General features: G+C 46.0%; 1 protein-coding gene across 2 annotated transcripts in view; it reads left to right on the plus strand.

Moving 5' to 3' along the window:
* Positions 1–20710, plus strand: part of LOC144782518 (uncharacterized) — a 52580-nt gene extending 31870 nt beyond the window's left edge. The window contains exons 5-8 of one of the 2 annotated variants that reach the window (XM_078661922.1): positions 1210–1296; positions 15971–16081; positions 17480–17578; positions 19055–20710. In XM_078661922.1, the coding sequence (XP_078518048.1) occupies positions 1210–1296; positions 15971–16081; positions 17480–17578; positions 19055–19737 (980 nt within the window). In that variant the 3' untranslated portion in view covers positions 19738–20710. The remainder of the gene's footprint in view (positions 1–1209; positions 1297–15970; positions 16082–17479; positions 17579–19054) is intronic. The other variant, XM_078661923.1, reaches the window with a different exon arrangement.
* The last annotated feature ends 5008 nt before the right edge of the window (positions 20711–25718 follow it).

The raw sequence follows: 25718 nt of genomic DNA on the forward strand, positions 1-25718 counted from the left end.
TGATACCTTCAAACATCACGTACAAACAAGGTCTATACATCATTGTGCAACTGTGATTATTTGTTGCGTACATATGGCGACAGAGCCATCTATGACACATAAACAATGGCGGCCGGACCAAGATCTCGGCCCGAGGCAAGGATGCCTTTTGATATAAATGAACATCCGCACTTTGCTGTTATTTGCACGGAAACTACATGCTGATGCTTCAGCCCAGCAGCCTTCGGATATCTCATGAGGGTGGTCCAGTTTGTGACCACAACTGCGACCTACATTCTTTCCCTCCTGGTAACGGGGGTTCGATCATCCAGTATAGGGTCCTTGTCAGAACACATACACACGCCCCAGACACTTAAGTCCGGGGACTCCTAGTAGAAGTGCGGCAGATTTCTGTTCACTGTCCTAAAACTTCTAATAATTTTTATCTGCTTCTATCTTTTGATTATTGCAGCTCATATATTTTATTCAAGAATCATGTTGGTTCAATAAATATTGAAAACACTCCACTGTCTATTCCTTGTATTCCTGAGAGAAAGAGACCACAAGTGACTGATCAAAAGGGTTCTAGATCTGTTACCACAATTCCTGAGGATCAGGGTTGTCATGTTCGGTGGTTGCCAGAACCATTTGCCACCTGTCTTGGTTTAGGGGTTCCTATGTTGGCACTGTGAGCTAGCTGGCCTGTAGGAAGAGATATCTTGAGGGGCTGCCTGGGACGAGTCTGGCACCAGCCCAATAGTTATTCTTTCCACTAATGTGCAGTTCCTACTGTAGAGTGGGAATTACACGACACTGTATACTGTGTTACGGATTCAGTTGTGTAGTGTTCATTAATTACCTCTGGGAAGACAGCTGAACCTGCAGGTAGCTCCGACCTCGAACTGATAGGGCGTGCGCATATGTATAAACCAAGTGAATTTCCATTATTAAGAACGAATGAACCAATATATATTTTTTCATCAAAGCAAATTAACAAAGAAAATATTTGTATCCATAATTTAAACTATATGCATTTTGGCGTGGGACAAATCCGTGTATTTGCCTTTTTTGTGTGTTTTATTAGCTCTAACGTCACCTTGCAGCCATTGCAGTTTATTTTAATCAATACACCTTATAAACGTGGAAATTGGATATTTAATGTACCTGTATTGAGTATTGCATATATTTCTATATGTTGTAGTAATATACTTATGATCTTTTATATGACAGGGCAAGAGATGACTTCATTTTGCACAAAGGAGGAAGAAAAGAGCGACTGCCTATACAGTGACATGGAAAGTGTCCGTGGTCCCTCAGGTGAGTCGCTTTATTTGTTTATGCATTAATAGTTGTTTCACGTTGGGCATAAATTCAGGGCGCTTTCAATACAAATCAGGTGACTGATAGTGGGTGAGATAAGCTCAGGTGTTGGTGTCACTTTACACCGGTGCCTTGAACGACTGGTTCAAGAGGTCAGGAAGTCTGTGCCGTGTGTAAATTGTGGCCACAATGTACAGTTTTGTGCGTTTTACATTTAAGGTGCGAGGACCTGGTCAGGGAAATAGATTGATCTTCACAGTAACATGAGCTGGACCAGGGTCATGTCTTCAGGTATTTGCTTTTCCGCAGTTCTTTTGAAGATGAGGGCGGATGGCGTGTTCCTGACGCGCAGAGGCTGGATTGCGGTTTTTGTCGTGAGACGAATCTGGGTAGCGAAGCTCCTTTTCTGAAGTGGGCGGACAAGTATGAGTTTATTTCTGCTTTTAAATTCTCTGGTCGTCTAAGGACTTTTCATTTATTGCTAAGTAGTTTGGGCTGTTGAGCTGGAGGGCTTGCGAGTGAGGAAGGCCCTTTTAAGGGGTACATCTAGCTGTGAAAGGCAAGCCGCGTAAGCATGCTACAGCAGGAGTGGGGGCTCGCTTTGTTAGGGTTAGGAAGCAGGCAGCTGAATGTAGATCAAGTCCTTTAAAGGTGAGAGGACATAACCAATGCCTAAATGAGAGGTGACTGAGGCCTTGGAGAATCTCAGCTTTTTTTGTGGTTCATTTTAGGAAATGCAGCGACAGACAATTTTCAAGGGTGCAAAGACAAGCGATGGTCAGGTTGAAATGTCAATTTAAATGCTAATTAAATTAAATTTGTAATTAATTTTAATGTTAATTAATTTAATTTAATTTGGTAGAAATGTCAATTTAAACCAAAGGGCGACATAGTAAAAAGTAAAGCGATATTTTAAAAAGTAAACAACGATGGAGCAGCAACTAAGTCTTGAAAAACACTATTGAGAATAGGATAAAAAGCAGATACGTCTTTCCAGGAACAAAAAAAAGAGCGATCGATAAGCTAAGGACAGAAGTGTACTAGAAATATAATAGATAGGGATTAAATGATAATATAGAGTGCTCCATCAGGTTGAAAGCAGCTGAAAGATAAAGAATAATGAGAAAAGATTGATTTTGTTTTGATTGGTTCGAGCATGAAGTAATGTTAGAGGTGGAAAGTAGATTAGACAGGAAGGAATAACGAGGATGAAAACCAGACTGAACAGAAGAAAGATGACTATCCTGGTAAAAAGAAAAAAGTTGAGAAAAGAAAATACGTTCCAGTAACTTAGAACGAAAGGGATGCACATAAATGGTACTGGAGATAGAGAGACCGCTCGGATCAAGAGCAGGCGTTGTTTTAGGAGAGGTGAACCCATGTGTATTTACGCATTCCTAGATTCACCAACGCTGGCAGACCTGGGAACGCATCATAAGTGTACGGCTCCCCACCAGAGGCACAACCAGGAGAAATATCTTTAGATCTCTGCTTGTTGCTTCCTCTAAGTGCATTCTGCAAGATACTTAGAATGAGGGAAATACCTCTGAGGATTGTTTTTGTGCAGAAAGGTGCACTTTCCTTCACAAAAACAATCCTGCTTACCTCACGGGCACCCTTGCACCATGGCAAGAAGCCTGGGATGGTGCTAGACAGCTCATGGTGTCGCCAGCGCAGGGAGAGGACAGGAATGCGTCATGTAATGTTAAATATGGCACAATCCCGCCCTTTCACGCATCGCAGTGCAGAAAGCCTTGCCGCATTGCATGAAATATTATAAATTGCCCCACAATTTATACAAATTGAGTAAGATTTAACAAAATAAGACCAAAATGAAAAAAATCCAAAAAGAGGAACCAGAGATATGAATCTTGACCGGGCGAATGTGCTAAAAGTATTGGGGCCGATCAAAGGAATTTCCTTGGTTGCTCAATTTGACTTTGCTGGCAGAGATTTTCCTGCCAAAACGTCTACGAACCACTTATTACACTGAGTAAACAAAACCCATGTGACTACAGGTGGGAGCAGGGATAAAACCACATTGGAGCAGATGTTTCCTCCTGCAGCGAGAGAAGAGGCATCTCACGGCTCTATGCAGGTAGGAGCAACACCGGCCGCGACCCATTGCGCGGCCTGCATACCCCCAACAGGACGGAGAGGACCTCGTTTGTGGGATCTCGAAGGACGACTGGTACCAGATATTGCTGAGGCCAGCAAAATGTCGATCTACTTGTATTATAAAACCAAGATACTAACTAGAGGTTACCTCACCCTGAGGCTTCAAGGGTTGGTGGGCAGCAGAGATATGTTGGAGAAGGTTCTTGGAGAGAGGCGCATACATACCATGAGGTGGCCTTGTGACCAGGTGCAGATTTCCTGGAAGGAACTGCTGGATGTATCAGAAAAGTGACCTAAGTAGCGCTACCCCTTAACCCTAAGGTGATACCACTGGGCGATGCAGGAGAAAACCACATCTGCCCCTTCACAACCCTTCACAACCTGCTATTCGCCAGGTGAATCAGGGTGTTCCCCAGGGGTCTGCGATAAGTCCAATTCTTTTTAACTTGTACCTCCAGCCTTTGATACAACTAATAAAGTCTTTCGGCATACAAGTCATCAATTATGCCGATGATACTCAATTGATTTTTTCTTTTGAGGGTTCAGAGGCAGTATCGAGGGACTCTTTCCATCAGTGTATGTCGGCCACATCAGAGTGGTTGCAAGCCAAGTCACTCCAGTTTAATGGGGCGAAAACGGAGATATTGCACTGCTCCTTAGACCGACTCCCCCGCCCTCTGCCGGAAGACTTTTGGCCTATCTCCATACCAGGTTCGGTGGAGGCGGCAGAATCGGCCCGCAACCTGGGAGTAATATTTGAATCCAATTTACAACTGGACGTCTCGGTGAACAGGACTGTAGGGACGTGCATGGGTCTGCTCCGCGTCCTTCGGAAGATACTGCCGCTTCTCCCTCGGGAAGCTAGAACAGAAGTAGTGCTTAGCACCATTCTCAGTAGGTTAGACTACTGCAACGCACTACTTCTGGGAGCCCCAAAGACCCTGATCCTTAAATTACAAAGGATCCAAAATATGGCGGCCAAACTGGCTCTATCTCTTCCTCGATCGGCTTCTTCCCCCGGAGCCCTGGCAGTCCTACACTGGCTGCCAGTCCAGCAGAGGATCTCCTATAAGGCCTTATGCCTGACCTTTGGAGCCTTGCATGGTCAAGGACCAATACCTTTGCAAAATCTTTTTCTTTGGTACCAGGCTGCCAGACCGTTGAGATCCGCCTCGGCGTTTCTAGTAAGAATCCCGAGGATAAATAGAGTGAGAATGGGCGGCCGTGCTTTCAGTTTCACTGCCGCCACAATGTGGAACACGCTTCCTTTGATACTTAGGAGCAGACAAGATCTGACTTCGTTTAAAAAGGATCTCAAAACTTATCTTTTTCCAAGAGCAGAATAAGTTTATTGCAGTTGGCTGAATCTGATCTCAGCGCCAGGATACCCTCGGGGTGACAGTTTGCGCTTAATAAGCATTAAATACATATATACATACATACATACTAATGTGGAAACTGCGAACACATCTACTTGCATCAAGAGTCCCGGTCGCCCAGGTGTGGAAGGACCCTGGCCCTCACCCACTGTCAGTCTGGTGGAAGAAGGCCTAAGACATGTACACACTCAAAAAACTCTGCACTCATCGCAGATGAAATGAGAAAGTTAAAAAAAATATATAGCTACCTTTCTAAAAATGTATGTAGTGGTGACCCCCCCACACTTAATTGACCTGGGGCAGCACAAGATTTCTCCCTTTCCATCACATGTACTCCTAGTATGTTGGTTTTTTCATTCCCTGGTGTGTGTCATGTATGCTCATAATACCCCCGCATAGACTTCAGTGTGCCCCAGATAAGGATACATTTTTCTTAGACGACACAAGATTGAATTAAAACCCACTCACTATGTGTGCAAGAGGGAGTTTTCTCTTCAGCACGACACACTGGACGGCTTCAGAGATCTGGACTTACCATTGGCAGGATCTGAGTTTCCTGAACCAGGCCGTTGACTCTCCAGCTGTGGTCCAGAGTGGACCACCACCGGCTGAAGCTTCGAACAAGGTGAACCCGCTGTGTTAAGGGCAGATCTGACGATGGTAACTTTGTCGCCTCATCGTCTAGTACTCTCCTAGCTTTTATCGGTGATTAGTTCAACAACCACTAGTTCAGGTAGAGTGCAGTTAGTTGAATGTTGGACAGGAAACAGACCGCACACTACACTATCTATTCAATTGAATGGATTTCCTATAGAGACCCATATCAAATTTAACATGATGTCCTATATTCATGGACTGTTGGGGTACAGAAGCTTATGGTGCGATCTCTTCCTCCACCCCGTGTGCTAATGACACATTAAGGCCCGCGTTTCCAAGTCGTAGGCGTGGGGTACACTTGGGGATGGGTTGGTGTCTGCCTTTGTTGTCTCTTCCACATCAGAGATTGCCCTCCTTACGGTGCAGATGAAGTTCTTTCAGTCGTCTCACCAGCAGTCTTAGGAAGTAATTATCTCCGAGGTTACATGATCATGTGATTGTTTGATAACATTCTAAAAGACAATTATGCGGGTGGTGTCGAAGTGTTATTGCACTCTGTGCAGGCCTTCTTTGTGTCCTCCGCTGGACAACGATCACCGTGCACATATTATCCAAGGCACACAGGACACGTGACATGTGGCCCTCACAGCACGCACCACTGGGGGCAGCTAAGGACCTCCGTTATATGGCCGGCTCTCATTTTACAGGTGCAGAGGCTGGAAGGCCCTGTCCACATCACAGATTGTAGGAAAGTGCCTATTTTTACATGGTTAGCTCCTACTTTATGCCTGATGTCTGAGGTAATTTCCAACTATTAGTGAACTGAGTCCCTGCTAACCAGGTCCCCAGTGCCAGATCTCCTTTCCCTAAAACTGCACCACGATTGGCACAACTCCTGTCTCCCCTGAAAGCCCCTGTAAATGGTACTCATGGTTCCCAGGGCATGGAAGCCGAAAAAGGTCCCGTAGGGGCCCCTCACTCAGACCAGGCGGTGCTGCTATCGCAGGCTGCCTGTCCAGGTACAGGACAAACCGAGGAGTCTGTGTGCAATGCCACTGTCACACCGCATAACATATACGCAAGCCACCCCAACTACCCACATTTAGCCCTAAGGCCGGGTGTCCTATATCCTATGTAAGGGCCCATCAGCACGAGCAGACAGGGCCCTACAGTATCCAGTACATTCTGGGTGTTGTAAGTGAACAGGGAAACCATACAGAGTACATGGGCTGCATACTCGTCAACACGAGTTTCCTAGCTACATGATGACTTTACTGATTTCTAAGATGTTTGTTACCAAACCTCTGGTCCTGATAAATACTCGCTGATGCCAGTGTGGGATTTATTAATAAATTCGCCCAGGAGACCCTTTCAGCGGTGTAGTCCTTGTCTAGTTTAGCCTGCCAACACCAGACATGTTTCTGGACCCCTGGGTAGAGGGCCAGAGCTCTCCGGATCCAGAGACAATGCCTGCTCTGGGTGGAGGCGTCACACCTTCCCCCCTGCAGGATCTGCCTCTGCAGAAGAGGGAACGTCAAAGGACACGCCGCCTGTGAAACCCTGGCCCCAGCCTCTGCTGTTAGAAGCAGATGGCGACACCAGTCCAGCTCTACGAATGACAAGAGGACTGGCAGGAAAATTAGGTAAAGTAGGAGGTGGGTCTACCTTCACCGTGTACCACCTCCCGGATGGGGCAGGTGAGGTAGATCCCACTTTTCACTCTCTGCCATCTTGAGGATGGAGATAGTAGCCTATTAGGAGTCAGGTATGCTCACTCCCCACGTGCGGTGGGAATAAAGAATGTGTAGGCACCCTCCAGGTAAGCAGCCCATTGGCTAATACCTGGCCTCCCCTAAATTCAGTATTTAGGTAGCTCCCGAGAACCTGACTTCAGATTCTATAGACTTAAAGAAGACAACAGAAGAATACCGCCAACGGACCAGGAGCTGAGCTCTGCTGCAGAAGAAGCCGGCGCAAACCCTGCCAACTGCATCCAGACTCAACAACTGGGACGTGCTGTCCTCCCTGCAACCTGCACAGCCTCCAAGAAACCCCGGAGCCTCCGCGTATAGGAAAATGCCTCTTTTTGCATGGTTGCCCCCACCTTTTGACCGATGTTGATGGTCTTTGACTAAGTATGCCCTGGGTTCCTGCTAACCAGGTGCCCAGGGCCTGTGTTCCTTCCCTAAAACTGTACCTTTGCACCCCCAATTGGCACCCCTCTGGCCTCATGCAAGTCCCTTGTATGAGGTATCATGGGTAGTAAAGGGCACTGTGACCAAGGAAGGCCTCTAAGGGCTGCAGCACATATTGTGCCACCCTTCGAGGCCCTGTAGCCAGACACACACACACACTGCCTTTGCAGGCTGCGTGTTTTGGTGCAGAGAAAAGTGAAGAGGTGACATGGCACACATCCCTGTGTGCCATGCCTGCAACCCACTGCCTGTGGTATAGGTAAGACACCCCTCTAGCTGGGTGCACTATACCACTGGTGAGGGTACACGTGCATGAGCCCTGTACCCCTACAGTGTCTAAGTCCATTCTTAGACATTGCACATGCAGTGCTGCCATTAAGAGTATATGGTCTGGGAGTTTGTCATTATGAACTTCACAGCACCATAATGGCTTTACTGAATTCTGGGAAGTTTGGTATCAAACTTCTCAGCCCATTAAACCCACACTGATGCCAGTGTGGGGTTTAATGCCAAATGCACTCAGAGAGCATCTTAGAGATGCCCGCTGAAAAACGACCTACCTCTAGTGTCCTTGCTGAGTGGCTGCTCACCAGCTGCCACCCTACCGAGACATGTTTCTGGACCCCTGGGTGGGTGAGAGCCTCCACCCCCAGGATGGTCAGGGTCCACGAAGGGGAAGCTTCAAATGTTGGCCGCCTTCGTGAGCTGACCCTGCCAGTTGCCGCTCCCAGCAACTTGCCCCCCACCGGCTCTAACCGCCACTTTGGGATGGAGGATTGGCAGGAAAACCAAGAAAGGAGGAGAGGTGTGCCCACCTTTGCCAACTCCACCCCTCAAGTAAAGGAGGCCAGGCAAAGCACAACTTTCAGTCCTGGCCATCTTGAAGATAGGGGGGACCCAGCTAACCAGAGAGGCTTATGCCCCCCTCCCACTGGAGGGTGGCATAGTAGGGAGTGTATCCACCCCAAGGAAGGGGCCCCTTTGTCCCAACCTGTACCTACCTAAAAACACCCCATAAATTTAGTGTTTAGGGGCACCCCTGAACCATGCCTCCTTAGATAAGAAGAAACAAGAAGGACTGAAGAGCCGTGCTGAAGGAAGAACAGGAGGACACCAACTGCCTTGGCCCCAGCACTACTGGCCTGTCCCGTCCTCGACCTGCTCCAGCAGCCCCCCATAACCCGAAGGACCTGCCCTGCCTTCCCTACCAAGACTTTGTCACCCGTGAGCACCCGACTTGCTCAAGAACTAAACACGGGCTCTGGCCGAATCTGCAAGTCTGCACAACTTTGCACCCGACGCCTACGGCCCGAGTTCGAGTGGCCGAACACCACGAGGAGGTCTCCAGAGCGATCCTGACCTGGGCTCTGGTGATCCTGACCTATCTCAAGCCTCCCAATGACACCTGCAGGCTCTAGCTGGAGGGTCCATGCGACCGGGGCTGGTAAAGAAAACGGACGCCTAAAGAGACCCCTGCACCCAGCGGCCCACGGCCTTGGGTGGCCCTACCGACGGTGTCCAGGCAATGTACCTCTCCAACCGATGGTCACCGCCAAGAAGCCTCCATGCCCGAACCTGCAGTGTTTGTTCTGACCGGAGATCACCCATTGACACCAACAGGGCACCCGATGCAAATCAGCACCCGGCCGCCCCTGTGCCGCTGTGGGTGCACCTTGTGTGGTAACTCAGATCCCCTTTGCCCTGAGCTTAACCCTAGGAGCTTTGCTCTCAACCCTGTGGCTTGCCCGAGAGCAGCCACCAACCTACGGCCCCCTAGCCGCTTAGCCTAACATTGGGCCACTGCACTCTTCGCCTGGCCCCCTTAGTGCCGTGAGGGTGCTCTTTGAGTGCATCCTTGACCCTGGGGGACCCCTTGTTGTATCACCAGAAACTCAACTTTGAAGGCCGATTGCTCACCTTCAAACCGATAATATCATTTTTCTCCATAGAATTGCATAGACTGTTTTCCTCTGAAAAAGTTCCAAGTATTAAGTTGTGTTTGTATGAAAACCTAAGCAACTGTGTTTTAATGCAAAACTGTTTTACTTAGTTTTGTCTAGGAAATGTCTCAGTGTGATATCCAGGCATATCACAGAGTAGAAAAAGTAATCTAAAAAGTACTTTAAAGAGTACTCTTGGAAAGTAATTACAAAGTAATTACAAATATCTATTGTCTTTAAATATTTTACAATCCTGTTACAAAGTCAATTTCATCCAGCTTGTTTGTTTTGATCAACCTGCCTTGAAAAGTACAAATCTACCTACCTGTACCAAGTCCTGCTTGGGTGTAAAAATAAAATAAAACTAAAGAAATATTTTTGATACAAACAATTGGCCTGAGTTTAGTCTTCGAGTGTGTGACATCATTTATTGCCTGAGTGTGTACAATAAATGCTGAACACTACCCTTTGATAAATCCTTACTGCTCGCCCACACTACCACAAATAGAGAGTGAGGTGCTATCTAACTTTTACCTCTGTAAGCTTTTGGGGATCCACTGGACTCTATGCACACTATACCGTACTTTGGTATAGTATGTGCCGAGCCAGCTTCCTACATCGCAGACTTCATAATTTGCCAAGAACCTCCCTTTGGGCTAGAGGATCGAATCTCCGGCGTCTGCCGGTAAAGAAACTGGCGTGGTTGAGGACTGGCACACTCCGTGTCGACGCGGCTCACCACTGGAAAAGAAACGTTGCAGCTTCCCAGACCTGTTGTTTCACCAGTCTGTTCAAAACGACCCCTGCATGCCTCCATCACCTTGAGGGATCCTGTCCGTAGACGACCAATGCTGGAAACTGCCTTGTTCCTGAGAGCCTGTACCCTCTTGCTGGTGCCTTTGACGGCATACTGCAGCAACGTTGGCACAGCCATCTACTCCAGGACTGTCTACACTGCATCACACCTGTACTGCCGGTGAACTTTGAAACTCTCTGGCAGAGTCCTCCTCCCAGTAACCGCGAGGATATCCGAGTCGGCGGTCCTCCGCTATCCAAATCTACACCAGCCTTCCAGCAACTGCGACCGCTGGGTTGGCAGTGTTCGGTATTCATTGGCATACAGTGACCTGCAGCCAGTGACAATGACGATAACTGTGTTGGCGGTCTCCTGAGCTCCATTCAAGCCATACGCTTCCATTACTTTCTACAACGACCACAATGGTAAATGTCTGACGGCATCGACTGCCAAGAGCCTAGATACTGAAAGTACTGCATACTTTGAACTGCACTGCATTTCCTCTCTAGAATTAAAAGTCTACGAAGTATTTATTCACATATTGAAGTGTATGACCTTGAACGAGCTACCGGCAGGCATCAGACGCGCCCCTCCCTGAACACCTTCAGGAAGACTCTCACGATCTGGCTCTTTGGCTAAACAGACCAGTGGATCCCCTCACCCCTGCCCCCCCCCCCCCCCCATGGCCTCGAAACCCTCACGGGTGAGTAGCGCGCTTACAAAGCCCCTGCTTGATTGATTGATTGTGAAGTATATTTACGATTTCAAGTCTTGCTTCTAAAAATATATATAAAGATCAGTGCTTAATTTGAGCCGGTGGTTTCCGGTGCTCGGCACCGGCACGTACTTGCCAGCACCGGGGCTCTAACAGTGTGCCACACGGTAGTTGTGTCTGTTAAATTTAAGTACGAGCTCAACAATATCTTTTTATCAATTCAAATTACATTTCTAATGATTAGTATTTTCCTCCCAAGCCAATCCTACAGCTCTTGGGCCCTGGAATAGTATGAATTGTCACGCTTTTAATAGTGTGATGATTAGTAGTGTGTTGGTGCTGTCATTGGCAGCGCTGCCGGAGGTCATGGTTGGTGCAAGCTGGAGTGTCCTCTTGTCGAGAGCCCCGGCACAATTTTCTTTTTTCAAATTAAGCACTGGTTAAAGATAATCGTTATATTTATACAAAATTGGTCTCGGATTTATTCTTGAGTGTGTCTCATCGCCTCTGTGGGTAGAACAAATGCTTTGCACTGTCCTCTGATAAGCCTAACTGCTCGTCCACACTGCCACACATAGTGCGCTAGTATTATCTACTTGTTGCCTCTGTCTTCCACTGGGGATTTGTCGCACTCTCTACATAGTGTACTTTCAGTACAGTGTACAGGGAGTCGGTATCTTACACGGATACAAGTAAAAGGCCTGCTCATCGGAGACTTTGATCTTCTGCCTCCAACCATCATGCACCCCATCGCCCGGTATGGGTGGGTAGTGTCAATCCTTGAGTACGGCGGGGTGTACACTTTCGACACATACTCAGGTGAGCAGAACGTTAAGATCTTTTTGGTGAATGTCAGTAACTTCGTGGAGCACCTCTAGGGAACTCATACTTTTGTTGATTTCACTGGGGAAAAAATCACAGAATACGCCACAAAACTCAAAGTATGGAAAGGAAGCACAGATTCACTTGCCATGTGAACACCCGCTTCACAACACAGGGTGGTCACCTCCCGATGAATTCAGCGTAGCCATAGGTTGCATTAGGTTGTCGTAGCTCCTCATCGTTACCAGTTTGCAGACAAACCATGAGGTTTGTTCTCTGCAGAGGGTCTTTGCTAAGATATTAGCTGATCTGATACCTATTCTGCTGAAGAGTTCATATTTTTCTTTTATCGGATGGTCGGCTAAAATGAGCATCTCTTTTTCCAAAGTAGCAAGAAAGTGGTTTATGAAACTGAGATGTTACTCTCCGAGAAGGCATAGGGACATTTCTACATCGCGTGAAGTTCTGCCTGGACTTGGGTTGACTTTTCCTGGCTTCAGGAAGGATACCAACCCGTCAGTCGCTTTATTAACTTCCGAAGCAGTCCCACTAACTGGGGAACTGATGTGTATCGTTTAGGTCAGATGGCAGCACATCTGAGCAGGGTATGAAAAGGATCGATATTTTATGATCAGCAGGTACTTGAGAGCAGTCGGGCACCACCTGACCCTACATATCTAGCAGCAGTGCCGGGTGTTTCAGTAACTCCTGAATTCACACTGACCTGCACGGGTGAGACAGTGGGCTTCACTCTGTGCAGAGTTCTGCCACTTGTCATCTAAGTATGGTTGGGTAAAACATTTTGATTTTGAAAGTGAAGGAAATCTACCCATGTCAGTGTTCTGGCCACTGAGACAGAAATCAAGTACTTTGAGAAACACCCGGTCCCTCACCAGTATAGAGTGTCGAGGGTGCCTTCCTCTGATTTCTTGGACCGCAGATAGTCAGTCAATCAATCAGGCGTTTGTTAAGCACGACTACTCACCCATAAGGGTCTCAAGGCACTGGGGGGGGCTGCAGGTTCCAGTCCATCAAGGAGGGGGTATCTCGAAGAGCCAGGTTTTGATGTTTCTTGCAAAGATGGGTAGCAATGTTGTCTGTCGGAGGTGGAGCAGAAGGGCGTTCCAGGCTCTGGCCGCGAGGAAGGAGAAGGAGCAGCCTCCCGATCTGGTCTGTCTGGTGTGGGGGACCATGGCGCAGGAGAGCTGGACTGATCGTGGGGTCCTTTGGGGTGCATGGAATTTGAGTTGGCTGTTCAGGTATGCTGGTCCGGTGTGGTGGAGGGCTTTGTGTGTGTGGGTTAGTATCTTGAAGGTGACTCTAGCTTTGATGGGGAGCCAGTGGAGTGTGCGCAGGTGCTGGGAGATGTGGCAGTGTCTTGGCAGCTTCGAGGACCAGTCTTGCGGCGGCGTTCTGGATGTTTTGGAGCTTGTGGGTGAATTTTTCTTTATTCCGGGTTACAGTGCGTTGCCGTAGTAGAGTCTGCTGGTGAAGAGGGCGTGAGTGACGGTCTTTCTATGCTCGAGGGGGATCCATTTGAAGGTCTTACGTGGGAGGAGGAGGGTGTGGAAGCAGAAGGATGCGACGGAGTTGATCTGGTGGTCCATTTTGAGATCAGAGTCCAGGATGATTCCAAGGTTGCGTGCATGGTCCGTGGGGGTGGGTGGTCTTCCGAGGGTGGGGGGCCACCAGGTGTCATTCTAAGCATCAGGTTTGGGCCCATGATAAGTACTTCTGTTTTATCGGTGTTGAGTTGTAGGCAGCTGCTTTTCATCCATTTGGCGACGGCTTCTATGCCTTCTTGAAAGTTGTGTCTGGCGGTGTTGGGTTTGTTGCATCTGGAGAGGATGAGTTGGGTGTCGTCTGCGTATGACACAATGTTGAGTCCGTAGGTTCTGACGATGGGGGCCAACGGAGCCATGTAGGCGTTGAAGAGCGTGGGGCGGAGTGAGGACCGCTGGGGAATTCACAGGTGGTTGGTGTAGGGTCCGAGAGGAAGGGGGGGAGACTGACCCGCTGCATTCTGCTGGAGAGGAAGGAGCGGATCCAGCCGAGGGCCTTGTCCAGGATCCCTGTGTCGTGGAGTCTGCCTATTAGGGTGTGGTGAGAGACTGTGTCGAACGCCGCTGAGAGGTCGAGGAGGATGAGGGCTACTGTTCCTCCTTTGTCCAGTCGGGTGTGGATGTCGTCTGTTGCGGCGAGGAGGGCGGTTTCCGTACTGTGTTTTTTTCTGAAGCCGGATTGGGAGGAGTCAAGGATGTTGTGCTCTTCGATGAATGTGTCGAGTTGGCTGTTGATGGCTTTCTCAATAACCTTCGCTGGGAACGGGAGGAGGGAGATGAGTCTGTAGTTTTTGAGGTCAGTGGGGTCCGCTGAGGGTTTCTTCAGGTGGGGTTGACCTCGGCGTGTTTCCAGTCATCGGGGAACGAGGCGGTCGCCAGGGAGCTGTTGATGGTGTGGCGGAGTATGGGTGCGATGGTGTCGTCAGCTCTGTTGAAAATGTGGTGGGGGCAGGGATCCGTGGGGGCCCCACAGTGGATTGACTTAATTGTCTTCAGTGTGTCTTCGGTGGTGAGGGCTGTCCAGGTGTCAGTTGCTGGCTTCAGGGTGTAGGGGGTGGTTGGCAGGGGCTCAGTGTCTTGGTTGTCTGCGCCAAAGTTGTCGTAGATGCTCTTGATTCTGTGGTGGAAAAAGGTGCTGAGTTTGTCGCAGAGGTCTTCTTAGGGAGGGATGTCCGCCGACTTGCTGGTGGGTTGGGCGAACACTTTGATCATATTGAAGCGTTCTTTGCTGTTGTGTGCGTGTGTGGAGATTCTGTCTTCAATCACTTTTTTTCTTGTTTTTTTGGTGAGTTTGTGGTGGGTGTTGGTAGCGGCTCTGAATTTGTTGTGTGCTTCTTTGGATTCGGTGTTCCTCCAGGCCTTTTCGACGCGGCAACAAGTGCGTCTGGACTATCGAAGTTCGGTGGTACACATCTGGCTTTCTTGGCATGGGTGTTGTTGTTTTTCTTGAGGGGGCTATGGAGTTGGCACTGCCAGAGATCTATCTGTGCAGGGTTCGGGCTGCGGTGTTGGGGTCGTCGTTTCTTGCGATGGTTGGGGTGGAGTTGGTGAGTGGGGAGGAGAGCTGGTTGTCGGTGATTCTGGTCTAGTTTCTTCGTGGGAGCAGGTGCTGGTATCTGTGGATGGTGGTCTGTGTGATGGTAAGGATCCCTTACCAGTATATAGTGTCCAGGGGGCCACCCTCTGATTTCTTGGACCGCCAAGCCAGTGGAGGACAGTGGAGGACAAATTAAATAAAATGTATTTCTAATTTAATTGTAGATTAAATAATTCATTTTAATGTATTTAATTTTAAACATATATATTTTTCATAAACCATATTCAATCTATTGTAAAACCTTTACATTTATTTACTATGTATACAAATTAATAGAAGTTATGTATGGGATGTCATTATTCAACATATATTTAAAAATGAAGCTTGCAATCAGTACACTCATGATAACTAGCAATAGAAGAAGGCCAGGCCAACATTCAGAAATGTTCTGCAAACCACAAGTTTAACACCATCACAGTGACTCTAATTCTCCATTCTTCAGTGAACCCCTAGATCTCTCTTACTTTTGTTTGAATGTTGGAGGCCTGGCCCTTTGAGGCCAGATCACATGTCCACCGCTGTCTGCAGATAGGCGTACGCCCATCGGAGATGTGGTTGGACGTTCCTGCGGGGACGCGGCTCAGCAACGGGGCTCAGCTACTCATTGAAGCTGGTCCAACTGATCTGCATATCATTTCTGTCTGAGCAAGCAGCACTCTCTTACCGGCTTCAGGTTTTCCTTCTCTGGCATTTGTAAACAGTGCATATTCACATGAGCTGCATGATCTAGGAATTTAAAAAGATGTGTGCGCCCTGCACAGGCTTGGTAAGTCTGATAGTCCTCGTCTTGAACCACCTTCCACCATCCACTAGTTTCTCCCACTCGCCAGGTTGTTATGCAGGTTTTTTCTCAGGCGTCTTGTTTATAATCTATTCTCCTGCTGCAATATTGTTTTTGTCTTTCGCATTAGAAGGTAGTATTGTTATGTGAATTATTGTTTCTATTTCAGGTTGTAGAGTTATCTCATCTGTTTTTACACTAAGCATAAAACCAGAGGAGGAGAAACAAGAGGAAGAGAAGCATTTACAGAAGACGCGCAAACCCAAGACGTGGACCTCAGGTGGGTGGGATCAGTGAGATATTGACGCCAAGAAGGCAGCCAATGAGTCAGCGGGAGACAGAAGCAGACTGATAATGTGCATATACCAATACATCTCTAATATTATCTCTGGTGACATTACCTTGACAAAAAGGCCTCTTCAACACCATTACCTTATTTTCTATTAAACTGTTCACCGTTACCTCATCAAAAGATAAATACATTTTGTATATATTTATCTCAACTGAATGAAATATATTTAAATAGCTTCTCAGTTAATTTATTTTAAATTAATGTAAAAATATTTAGACATTTATTTTCATTACTAATGAATAATGTAAAAGTTATATTGGGGAACAAGATATTAGGAACAGGAATGACCTTGTAATTAAATACAAATAATTAAATATCATAGCTTAGGTGTAGAGTTAGGGTTGAGACAAAGTACACTATAGTTTGTATCTTTATTCAAGAATGCTAAATAATGTAATACAGTAGTGTCGCAGTGCACAGCTCCATGCAGCTGTGAAGTCTCTGGCATTAAATTTTAACAAAACAATTCCCATCCCAGTATCCCCCCTCCCACCACAAACATACTCCGCGTTGTCTCCTGTAGTGGAAAGGAGTCAAGAGCACAATACATATCATTAGGAGTCATTTTGTGATTGGGTAGTAGGGACAAACTCCGAGAGACGCAGTATGCGGAGATATTTAGGACAAGTTAGTTCCCGTAAGTCTTGCGAGAGGAGAGTCAGGTGGGGGCGCCAGAATTCTCCAAAGGATGCGCCCTGATCGGCGAGAGATAATTTAATTTTTTTCTATGCCAAGTATGTACCACAAACGTTGGAGCTATCCCAGGTCTGTAGGCGAATGCATCGACCCCCAGTGTGCGAGAATGTTCTGAACAGCTGCACCCAAAACCAATCCTATTTGTCTCCCTCACTTAGATCTTAATGGGTACATAAGTGGATTAGATAGACACAGTATCGTAGAAGGAAATCTGGGAAGTTGTGTATTAAGATACAAGTCGATGTCGATTACTTGAGTCCAGTAATTTAGAATTTGGGGGCAGACCCATAATAGATGTACCAATGTACCCCTGGCTCTGGACTCCCGCCAGCAACCTGTGCTTCGCTCTGGGTTGGCTCTATATAAGCGAACTGTAGTGAAGTACCAATAGGTAACCCCTCTAGTGAGTGTTTCAGTAGGGGCTGTTCTACATGCAGTGTGTCTGGCTCTACAATATATCCCTCCCCTTTCCTTTGGGTCAGCTGCCTGCGGAGTTCTGCTTCCCATCGAGTTTGACGTGCCTTATACACGCACCGCGTGGGCTGGTTCAAGAGGGTGACCCTCTTCTTGGTGTTGTAAAGCATACCTTTCTTTCTAATAATAACAAATGCATTTGTTCCAATTTTAAAGCAACAGGTGATCTACGTGCCACGTCTACAGCGTCAGTGAATCTGAAAGATGAAAGAGAAGAACTGGAGGAGCAGGAAGAGCCTTTGGTGAAAAGCACAGGTAGGAGCAACGAGTCATTGAGGGGATTTGAATCACATGAATCACCTTGATTTATTCTGTGCTTCCTCTATATCAAATCACAGTCTTTCTAGAGGATGCATCTTTCTGCGGATGCCTCACTTTACAAATATCCTCCAAGGTGTCAAACCGCTCTTGGAACCGTGCTTCTCCAGTAGGGGCTCTCAAGTGCTGCCAGGTGGTGTCGTGAAGTTTTCAGCCATGATCCTACCTGCCAGACATGACAACACCAGTGTATATCAGACACCAGCATGCATATTGGCCTCAGTTCCTTTTCTTCCGTACCTATTATCTTACATTGCCTCTGGAATAGCCACCACTTCTGGATCGCCTCGTTGGTTTTAGTAGCACATGATCATAATATGTTTTATTGTACCTTACCTGAGACCTATATTTACCTCAGGTCTCTCCTTACCCCCCGCCCCCCAGGTGATCGCATTTGCGGCACTTAAACCACCCTCTACCCCCCCCATTTCTTCCCCGGCTGGTGAAGAAATCAGCAGCATATATTGCACAAGGTACGTACAGATAGGTATAGTTAACATAATAATTTCCTGTTACCACACGGGTAGTGATTATTCATCTTACCCTCATATACTACCATCGACTCATCCACCGTTGAGGGTGTCGGCCGCCTCCCTGCTCAAACGTATTTAGAAGCAGGAATACCTTCAAATCATCAGGTGAGCAAGCCAGGCTTGGCACTGTCTCACTGTTTTATAACACGCTCCACACACCTAGAACTAAAATCAACCCTCATTCCTTCACAGGTTGTCCCCCGTTGTTTGTCCTGATGAAGACCCGATACGGTTGCGAGAAAGTCTGCACCGCTTAATAGGGTCGAAACGTCGACGTTGTGTTCTTTATCTGTCCATACTAAGTTTCAACGAATAAGAAGAAATGTACGTGTTTGTTGAAACAATTGATTCTAAATTAAGGACCGATGCAAATTTATGTCTTTATATGTTATTGTGTCACTACACAGTCAGATCTTCACTTGTCACTATCACTCACTTGAGCACCTTATTGTAATTGTGATACCTATGTCACTAATGTTTTGGACAACCCTTTTCCAGTTTTATCTATGATTAACTCATGCCTGATTTTCAAAATAAGAAAATTCTTGCGAAAGTTAAAACTTTGGTGCGTGTTTTTCCTTTTCAAAAGATCGTGTTCTCTTTCCTTTTGTAAAAGCTTCAAAAAGTATTTCCAAGAATAATATTGTGAAATATACAAAATAGTGTTGAAAATAATTGAATCTGACAAAGAAATTGGTATACTTCCCAACAGAACCATTGTTTTTGTATAAAACTTAGAACCCAGGTTCTGAGGGTCACTGGGCCACCCCATTAGATTTAATGGTTATTTCAAGTCATGGCATAAACCATGGTTAATATGTTTTTTCTTAACTAGAGTGTTTCCTGTGAATAACTACTAATATATGTCTTAATTTTACAGAAAATGAAGATTTAAGCACAGAAAGGAGTGAAGGTGAATACTTAAACTGTATTAATACAACAGCACCATTGAAAGCTTCATCCAGAACAGGTGAACATGGTATTATTAGGGACCCTGAACCGAGAACAACCTCTGAAAGGCAACCCTGGTCTGGAATCAGTTGGGGTCTTGAACAGTTAAACAATAATTACTGTGAAAGGGCGGTCGGCAGTCAGACATACTTTGGTGTACGCTCGTCATCAATATCTGGAGAATGCACGAACACTGATATTCCTGTGAGAAGTGAAATGCCTTGTACAGGGCAGCAAAGCGGTGATCTGAACGAGACATTGTATACGTGTACTGAATGTGGGAAAGGCTTCAACAAGTCGAATCTTAAAACACACATGAGGACACATACCCGAGAGAGGCCGTACCAGTGCCTCGAATGTATGAAATGCTTCAGTATGAAAAGCTCTCTCAATCGGCATAAGAGAACACATACGGGTGATCGACCGTATCAGTGCAGCGAATGTCATAAAACCTTCACTACAAAGTTCAATCTAACAATGCATTACAGGCTCCATACTGGAGAGAGGCCGTTTCGCTGCACGGATTGTGACCAAACTTTCCTTCGAAAAGACCTTCTTAATCTGCACTGGAGAACACACATGAAAGGCAGTATGCTTGTGGGAAACATATGAAAGGTATGCTCTGTAAACACCAGACTATGCGTATAATTAAGGGGTGTGTGAAAGGAAATGGTAATTTTGCTTCTTGCAACGTTAATTACAATTACCTAACCCCCATTCTGATGGAACTCCATTGGCTCCGCCTGCCGGCCCACACCAACTTCAAGATCTGCGGCATCGTTTACAAAGCCATCATGACTTCCATCCCTGCCTGCTGACAAGGTCCCCATCGCTGGCGGGTCTCAGCACACCTGCAGCCTGGGCGCCATCAGACTAGAATCTAAGAAGTGCTGCCTTTGAAACCTGGGGACCGAGGTTTGAATCCTTGCCTCCGTGTAAGACCGAACATCAAGTGATTCTGGGAATGTTGTTGGAAGACATTTGTGTGAAGCTTGTGATTGGGCAGTGGAAGGAGGCAGGACCAGGGTTGCAATAGGATAGAAAAAAGCCTGGTCAGCAAAGTAAAAGTGGCCTGCAATAGTGAATTCAATAGCTAAAAGAGTGGCCCATATTAGCAAATTGGCGATGTTCGGAACTTGTAAAGACATGCATGCTGTGCAGGTGTTTTGCAAGGTATGGGTGACCGCAGGCATTTGTGCTTGCCGCAGGCAGTGTTTGTGGTAATATCAGGGAAACCAACAGTAACAAGCATTTGCAATGCAATAGGTCTCGCATTAGGAAAGTTTGAGCTATGTGTCTTGTAAATGACAATTTTTTTATTCATGTTGGTTTTGAAAATAGCGAAATTAATAGCTTTGTCATTTACAACGCCAATACTTTTATCTTTTGCAAATGTGACACCTATAGCATTTGTAATGCAACATGTTTTGTATTTACGTGACTTAGATGTATTGATATTACAAATAACAATGGCTTTTAATTTTTTTAAATAATTAATACTTAAATAAAAGTTATTGTAATTTATAATGGCAATAGCTTAAACTTTTGTAAATAACTTTTGTGAAGATTATGTTCAGTGTATTTTATTGTGACGAAAATCCAAGAACAGAAGTGAAATATTAACATCTTTTTGTGACATTTGTAATAAAGTTTGAAACATTGAGAGAACATATTTGAACCAGTTGTTGTTGAATGGTTGCACAGATTGATACTATGGTTGCGCTGAGTGATGTTGTGGTGGCGACGAGTGATGCTGTGGTGCCCCTGAGTGATGCTATGTTGGTGCGATAGATAGATAGACTGAGGGCGATAGATAGCTAGAGGGAAGGCGAAAGATAGCTAGAGGGAAGGCGAAAGATAGATAGAGTGAGGGCGAAAGATAGATAGAGTGAGGGCGAAAGATAGATAGAGTGAGGGCGAAAGATAGATAGAGTGAGGGCGAAAGATAGACAGAGTGAGGGCGAAAGATAGAGTGAGGGCGATAGCTAGATAGAGCGAGAGCGATAGATAGATAGAGTGAGGGCGATAGATAGATGTATGTGGTTGAGTGTGTGTGTGGTTGTGTGTGTGTGGGCTTGTGGTTGTGTGTGTGGTTGTGTATGTGGTTGGGTGTGTGATTGGGTGTGGTTGTGTGTGTATTGTTGTGTGTGTGTGTCTGGTTGTATGTGTAGCTGTGTGCGTGGTTGTGGTTGTGTGTGTGGTTGTGTGTGGTTGGTTGTGTGTGTGTGGTTGTGTGTGGTTGAGTGTGTGGTTGGTTGTGTGTGTGTGGTTGAGTGTGTGGTTGTGTGTGTGGATGGGTGTGTGGTTGTGGGTGTGTGGTTGTGTCTGTGTGTGCTTGTGTGTGTGGTTGAGTGTGTGTGGTTGTGTGTGAGATTGTGTGTGTGAGGTGGTTGTGTGGTTGTGTGTGTGTGGGTGTGTGTGTGTTGTATGTATGTGTGTGCGGTTAGAGAAGGATGTATGTGGAAGAGTGCAGCAGATCAGCACAGCAGAAGAGAACAGGGAGTTCAAGAAGGAGGCGTCTGGAAGAGAGCAGCAGATCAGCTCAGGAGAATAGAACAGGGAGTTAGAGAAAGAGGCGGGTGGAAGAGAACAGCAGATTAGCACCAAAATAGATTTAGACAGAAGTCTGCCGGTTCCCCCAGAGGGGACACCTAATAGGCATATGTACATTAAATACGGTATTTCTTCCATAATGTATAGTACACTGTGGAACAAATATACGAAAAAGAAGCCTGATTTACGATGGCCTATGAATGGTTCATTTGACTTTAAAAAGTTTCAATATTTAGAGCAGTGTTTAGTTAAGAAAAAAAATCGACAATATATGTTTGATTGTGTACGAATGTGGGAGAAAGAAGTGCACAAGAGAGTGAGGAAAGAAGAAGCTATAGCAGAAAAAGAACAGCGTAAAACAATATATAAAAAAGCATTGGAATTAAAAAATAAAGAGATGAAGGCATAAAACGAAAAAGAGGCAAGGGAGCGTTGTTTACCAGTACCCTATTAGGCTCCGATTTTTCCCATACTTAATAAACCTCAGGATGATTCCATCTTATTAGATCGACCTCCGCATAAGTTTCCCTCTGCCCCTGAGGATGATCTTTCCGATGAAGAACATCTTTCGTCAGACGATAAAGACATAGATAAGCATCTCGCTCTAGGTTGACTGTTGATGAAAAAGCCAATATCAGATCCACTGCTCGCAAAGAAGCTTGTGGGACTATTTCTGCTCCAGATCTTGTAGCAATGGTACAGCAGTAGCAAGATCTAGAGCAGTTATATTTTGCAGAGATGTTTACCTGGGAGGTAATTCTTGGGTTTAGAAACGTTTCTAAAAACTTAGGGGCCGATTTATGATGTGTGGCGCATCCCCAGGGATACGCCAGTCATCCTGCGCTGTTGCTCCGCCACCCATGGTGCGCCGCATTTACAATGTGGCGCACCATGGGGCAAAAACGGCACAGATGCGTGACGCTTCTGTGCCGTAAAGGTGGCGCATTGCTGGAGCTGCGTCGCAAGCGCGACGCAGGTCCAGCAAGGCTCGGGTGCCCCATCTCCACAATGCTGCGTCAAGACCTACGCCTGCTTCAAGCAGGCGCAGGGTTTTGACGCAGCATTGTCCTGAAAGTGACTGAGTGAAATCTCATAGATTTCACTCAGCCACTTTTAGGAGGCGTTCCATCGCAGGAACGCCCCCCCCCTGCGCAGGAACACCTCCTTATGGCGCAGGGCTTTACAACGTGACGCATCTCCTAGGTGCGTCACGTTGTAAATAGGGCGCATTGTTTGCGCCGCCGTTGCGTCAAATAAAGTGACGCACCGGCGGCGCAAGGCCTTCATAAATCTGCCCCTTAGAGCCCAAGGATATACATGTTGTTTATAAACATTTAAGTGATGAAACTTTCCTTTTGTCTAATGTATCTAATCTAATTTGGCGAGTAGTTAAATTAAAACATGATACACAACGTTTAAAAGCGGAGCAAAAATCAGCTGGTAAAGTTCAAACTGCACAAACAGTTCAGACCCCAGTGCAAAAAGAAGATTTGAGGACAGACAATGACCCTAGTGATACTGTGGTTACTATAAAACCGATGCGTGAAGCTGCGCCTCTGTATGTTCCCATAAAGGGTGCGGGCACAAATGACGATAAAACTTCAGAATGTGCACAGGGATATTTTGTCTATAATTGGGTCTATACTCCTTGGAGTAGAGCAGACGTTATGGCTCTTAAAGCTGCTTTGCCTGACCCGCAGAAAAATCCCTCCGCTTTTTATGAAGTGGAAGGCGCAATTAGCTCCTGCACTTTGCCCCTGCCAGATATTGATAGGTTTTAGGACTTATTTTTGCCCCCTGATATGTGAAGAACAATAAGAAAAATAGATGATAATGTAGCATATGGTGATACTCGAGTGCATTTAGAAGAAATAGATGTAGCTAGGGAACCTGCTCAGAAACCACAACAGGAGATATTAGATCTTCCCAAGGCTATCATGACTAAGTTAAAAACTCTCATACCCCCTAAGAAAATAGATTGGATAAAGTTAGCGTTTTGTAAACAGAAAGCGGATGAGTTAGTTTCTGATTTCTTTACACAATTTGAAGAGACATTTCATGACTTTAGAGAACAGTCGTTGACAGATGACACTCGTAAGCATCTGTTTGTCTACAAATTTGTCGCTAACATGTTGCCTTAAGGCCAGCGAGAGTTCGTGGACTACGTCTTCCCCAGTCTACCTTTTGACTATGGCCCAGTATTATGAGCATCAGGAATTGGAGGCAAAAGGCAAAGAGGATAAGAGGGTAAAGGAGTTGAAAACTAAAGTTATGTTGGCTCAAGTATATGGTCCACCATTCAGAGGTGGTGGTAGAGACAGACGTGCAGTATATACCCCTGGTGTACTACCTTTCTCTCAAGCAACTTTGTCTTCTGATCAGTGTGCTTATTGTAAAGAGATTGGGCTTTGGCGTTCCGAGTGCCCCCTTTTGCGAGGTCAGTAGTTTCAGCGGGATAGAGGAAGCGTGAGAGGATGCCCAAGGAATTCAGAAAATAGAGGAGGAATAGGAACTCATCCCAGGTTTGAGGCAGTTGAACATGGGCCAAATTATTCTAATAATTTTGATAGACAAAATCAATATCAAATGTCAGATTATTCAGCTGATGGTCTTGGGATTCTCATTATGCATAGGAATGCCTAGGATGGGATAAGAAACCGGTTGAGGTCCCAGTAGATCAGAAAGGTCCTTATGTTGATGCAAATGTTTTGGGCTCTACTGATCGGTTTCTGCTTGATACAGGAGCTACTTATAGCACCCTGTCTCAAAAATTGTTTCCTAGGGCTCCCCTGTCTGGAGCAATGATAACATTGATAGGATTCGATGGGACACCTACATCTAGCCACCTGTCGCCGCCACTTGCATTTAGTCTTGATAAATTCACTGCAGAATGTCCAGTTTTGCTTTCTCCTACCATGCCGGATAATTTTGTGGGTATCGATATGCTCAAATATTTTTGTGCTACAATATGTTGTTCCCCATAAAGTGTCTGTGTTATTTTAAATGATAATTATCCAATGGTTGAGAGGTCTTGTCCCATTAAAGAGGATATCGCTCTGGCATCCTTAGCTAGTAATTTATGGGCTACATCAGATACCTATGTGGGACACATGGTTATCCCACCAGTACATATTCAAGTGAAGGAAGGTGCTTCATTGCCTCGACTGCCCCAATATAAAATATATTGGGAAGGCGAAGAAGCATTGACGCACATTGTTCAGGATTTGATCAAGGTGGGGGTTGTGGAAGAAGTCCCTTATAATACCTGTAATAGCCCTATCCTTCCTATTTTGTAAAAAGACACTGATACTAAAATTTACAGATTCATTATTGATTTACGAGAGTTTAACAAAATGTTCGTGCCCCAATACCCGGTAGTCTCCGACATCACAACACTTCTTACTATGGTTCCTCCTACTGCCACTACATTTAGTGTCATAGATTTGAAGAATGCATTTTTTTCAATCCCTATTCATCCTGACAGCCGTTATTTGTTCGGCTTCACTTTGAATAATAGATCATACAGATTCTGTAGAGCTCCACAAGGTTATACAAAGAGTCCTAGCATTGATAGCCAGGCATTGAAAAGGCAGCTTGATTATTTTCCGGTACCGAAAGGGGTGGCTCTTATTCAATATGACGATGATATCTTGTTGGCTGCCGATGGCCCTGAACACTGTAAATAAGGAACACTATCCTTATTATCATTCCTTGCCTCTCATCATCACAAAGTCTCTTGGAAGAAATTGCAATTTTATAGACAGCAGGTTACCTATTTAGGTCACCTCCTGTCTAAGGAGGGACGTGCACTCACGTCAGATCGTATTCAGACCATTTTAGAATCTCCTGTGCCCCGTACTCTGAAGGACGTCCATGCATTGATTGGCCTTACTTCTTTTTGTAGGCAGTGGATCCCCAGTTTTTCATGCATTATTAAACCCTTGTTGGCCCTTTTGACTAAAGACACTCCGATGCCTTGCCCCGTGGACTATTAAATGCCAGAATGCATTTCAACAGCTACGTCAAGCTCTTTGATCTGC

Source organism: Lissotriton helveticus, chromosome 9, assembly GCF_964261635.1.
Source record: "Lissotriton helveticus chromosome 9, aLisHel1.1, whole genome shotgun sequence".
NCBI classification, from domain to species: Eukaryota; Metazoa; Chordata; class Amphibia; order Caudata; family Salamandridae; genus Lissotriton; species Lissotriton helveticus.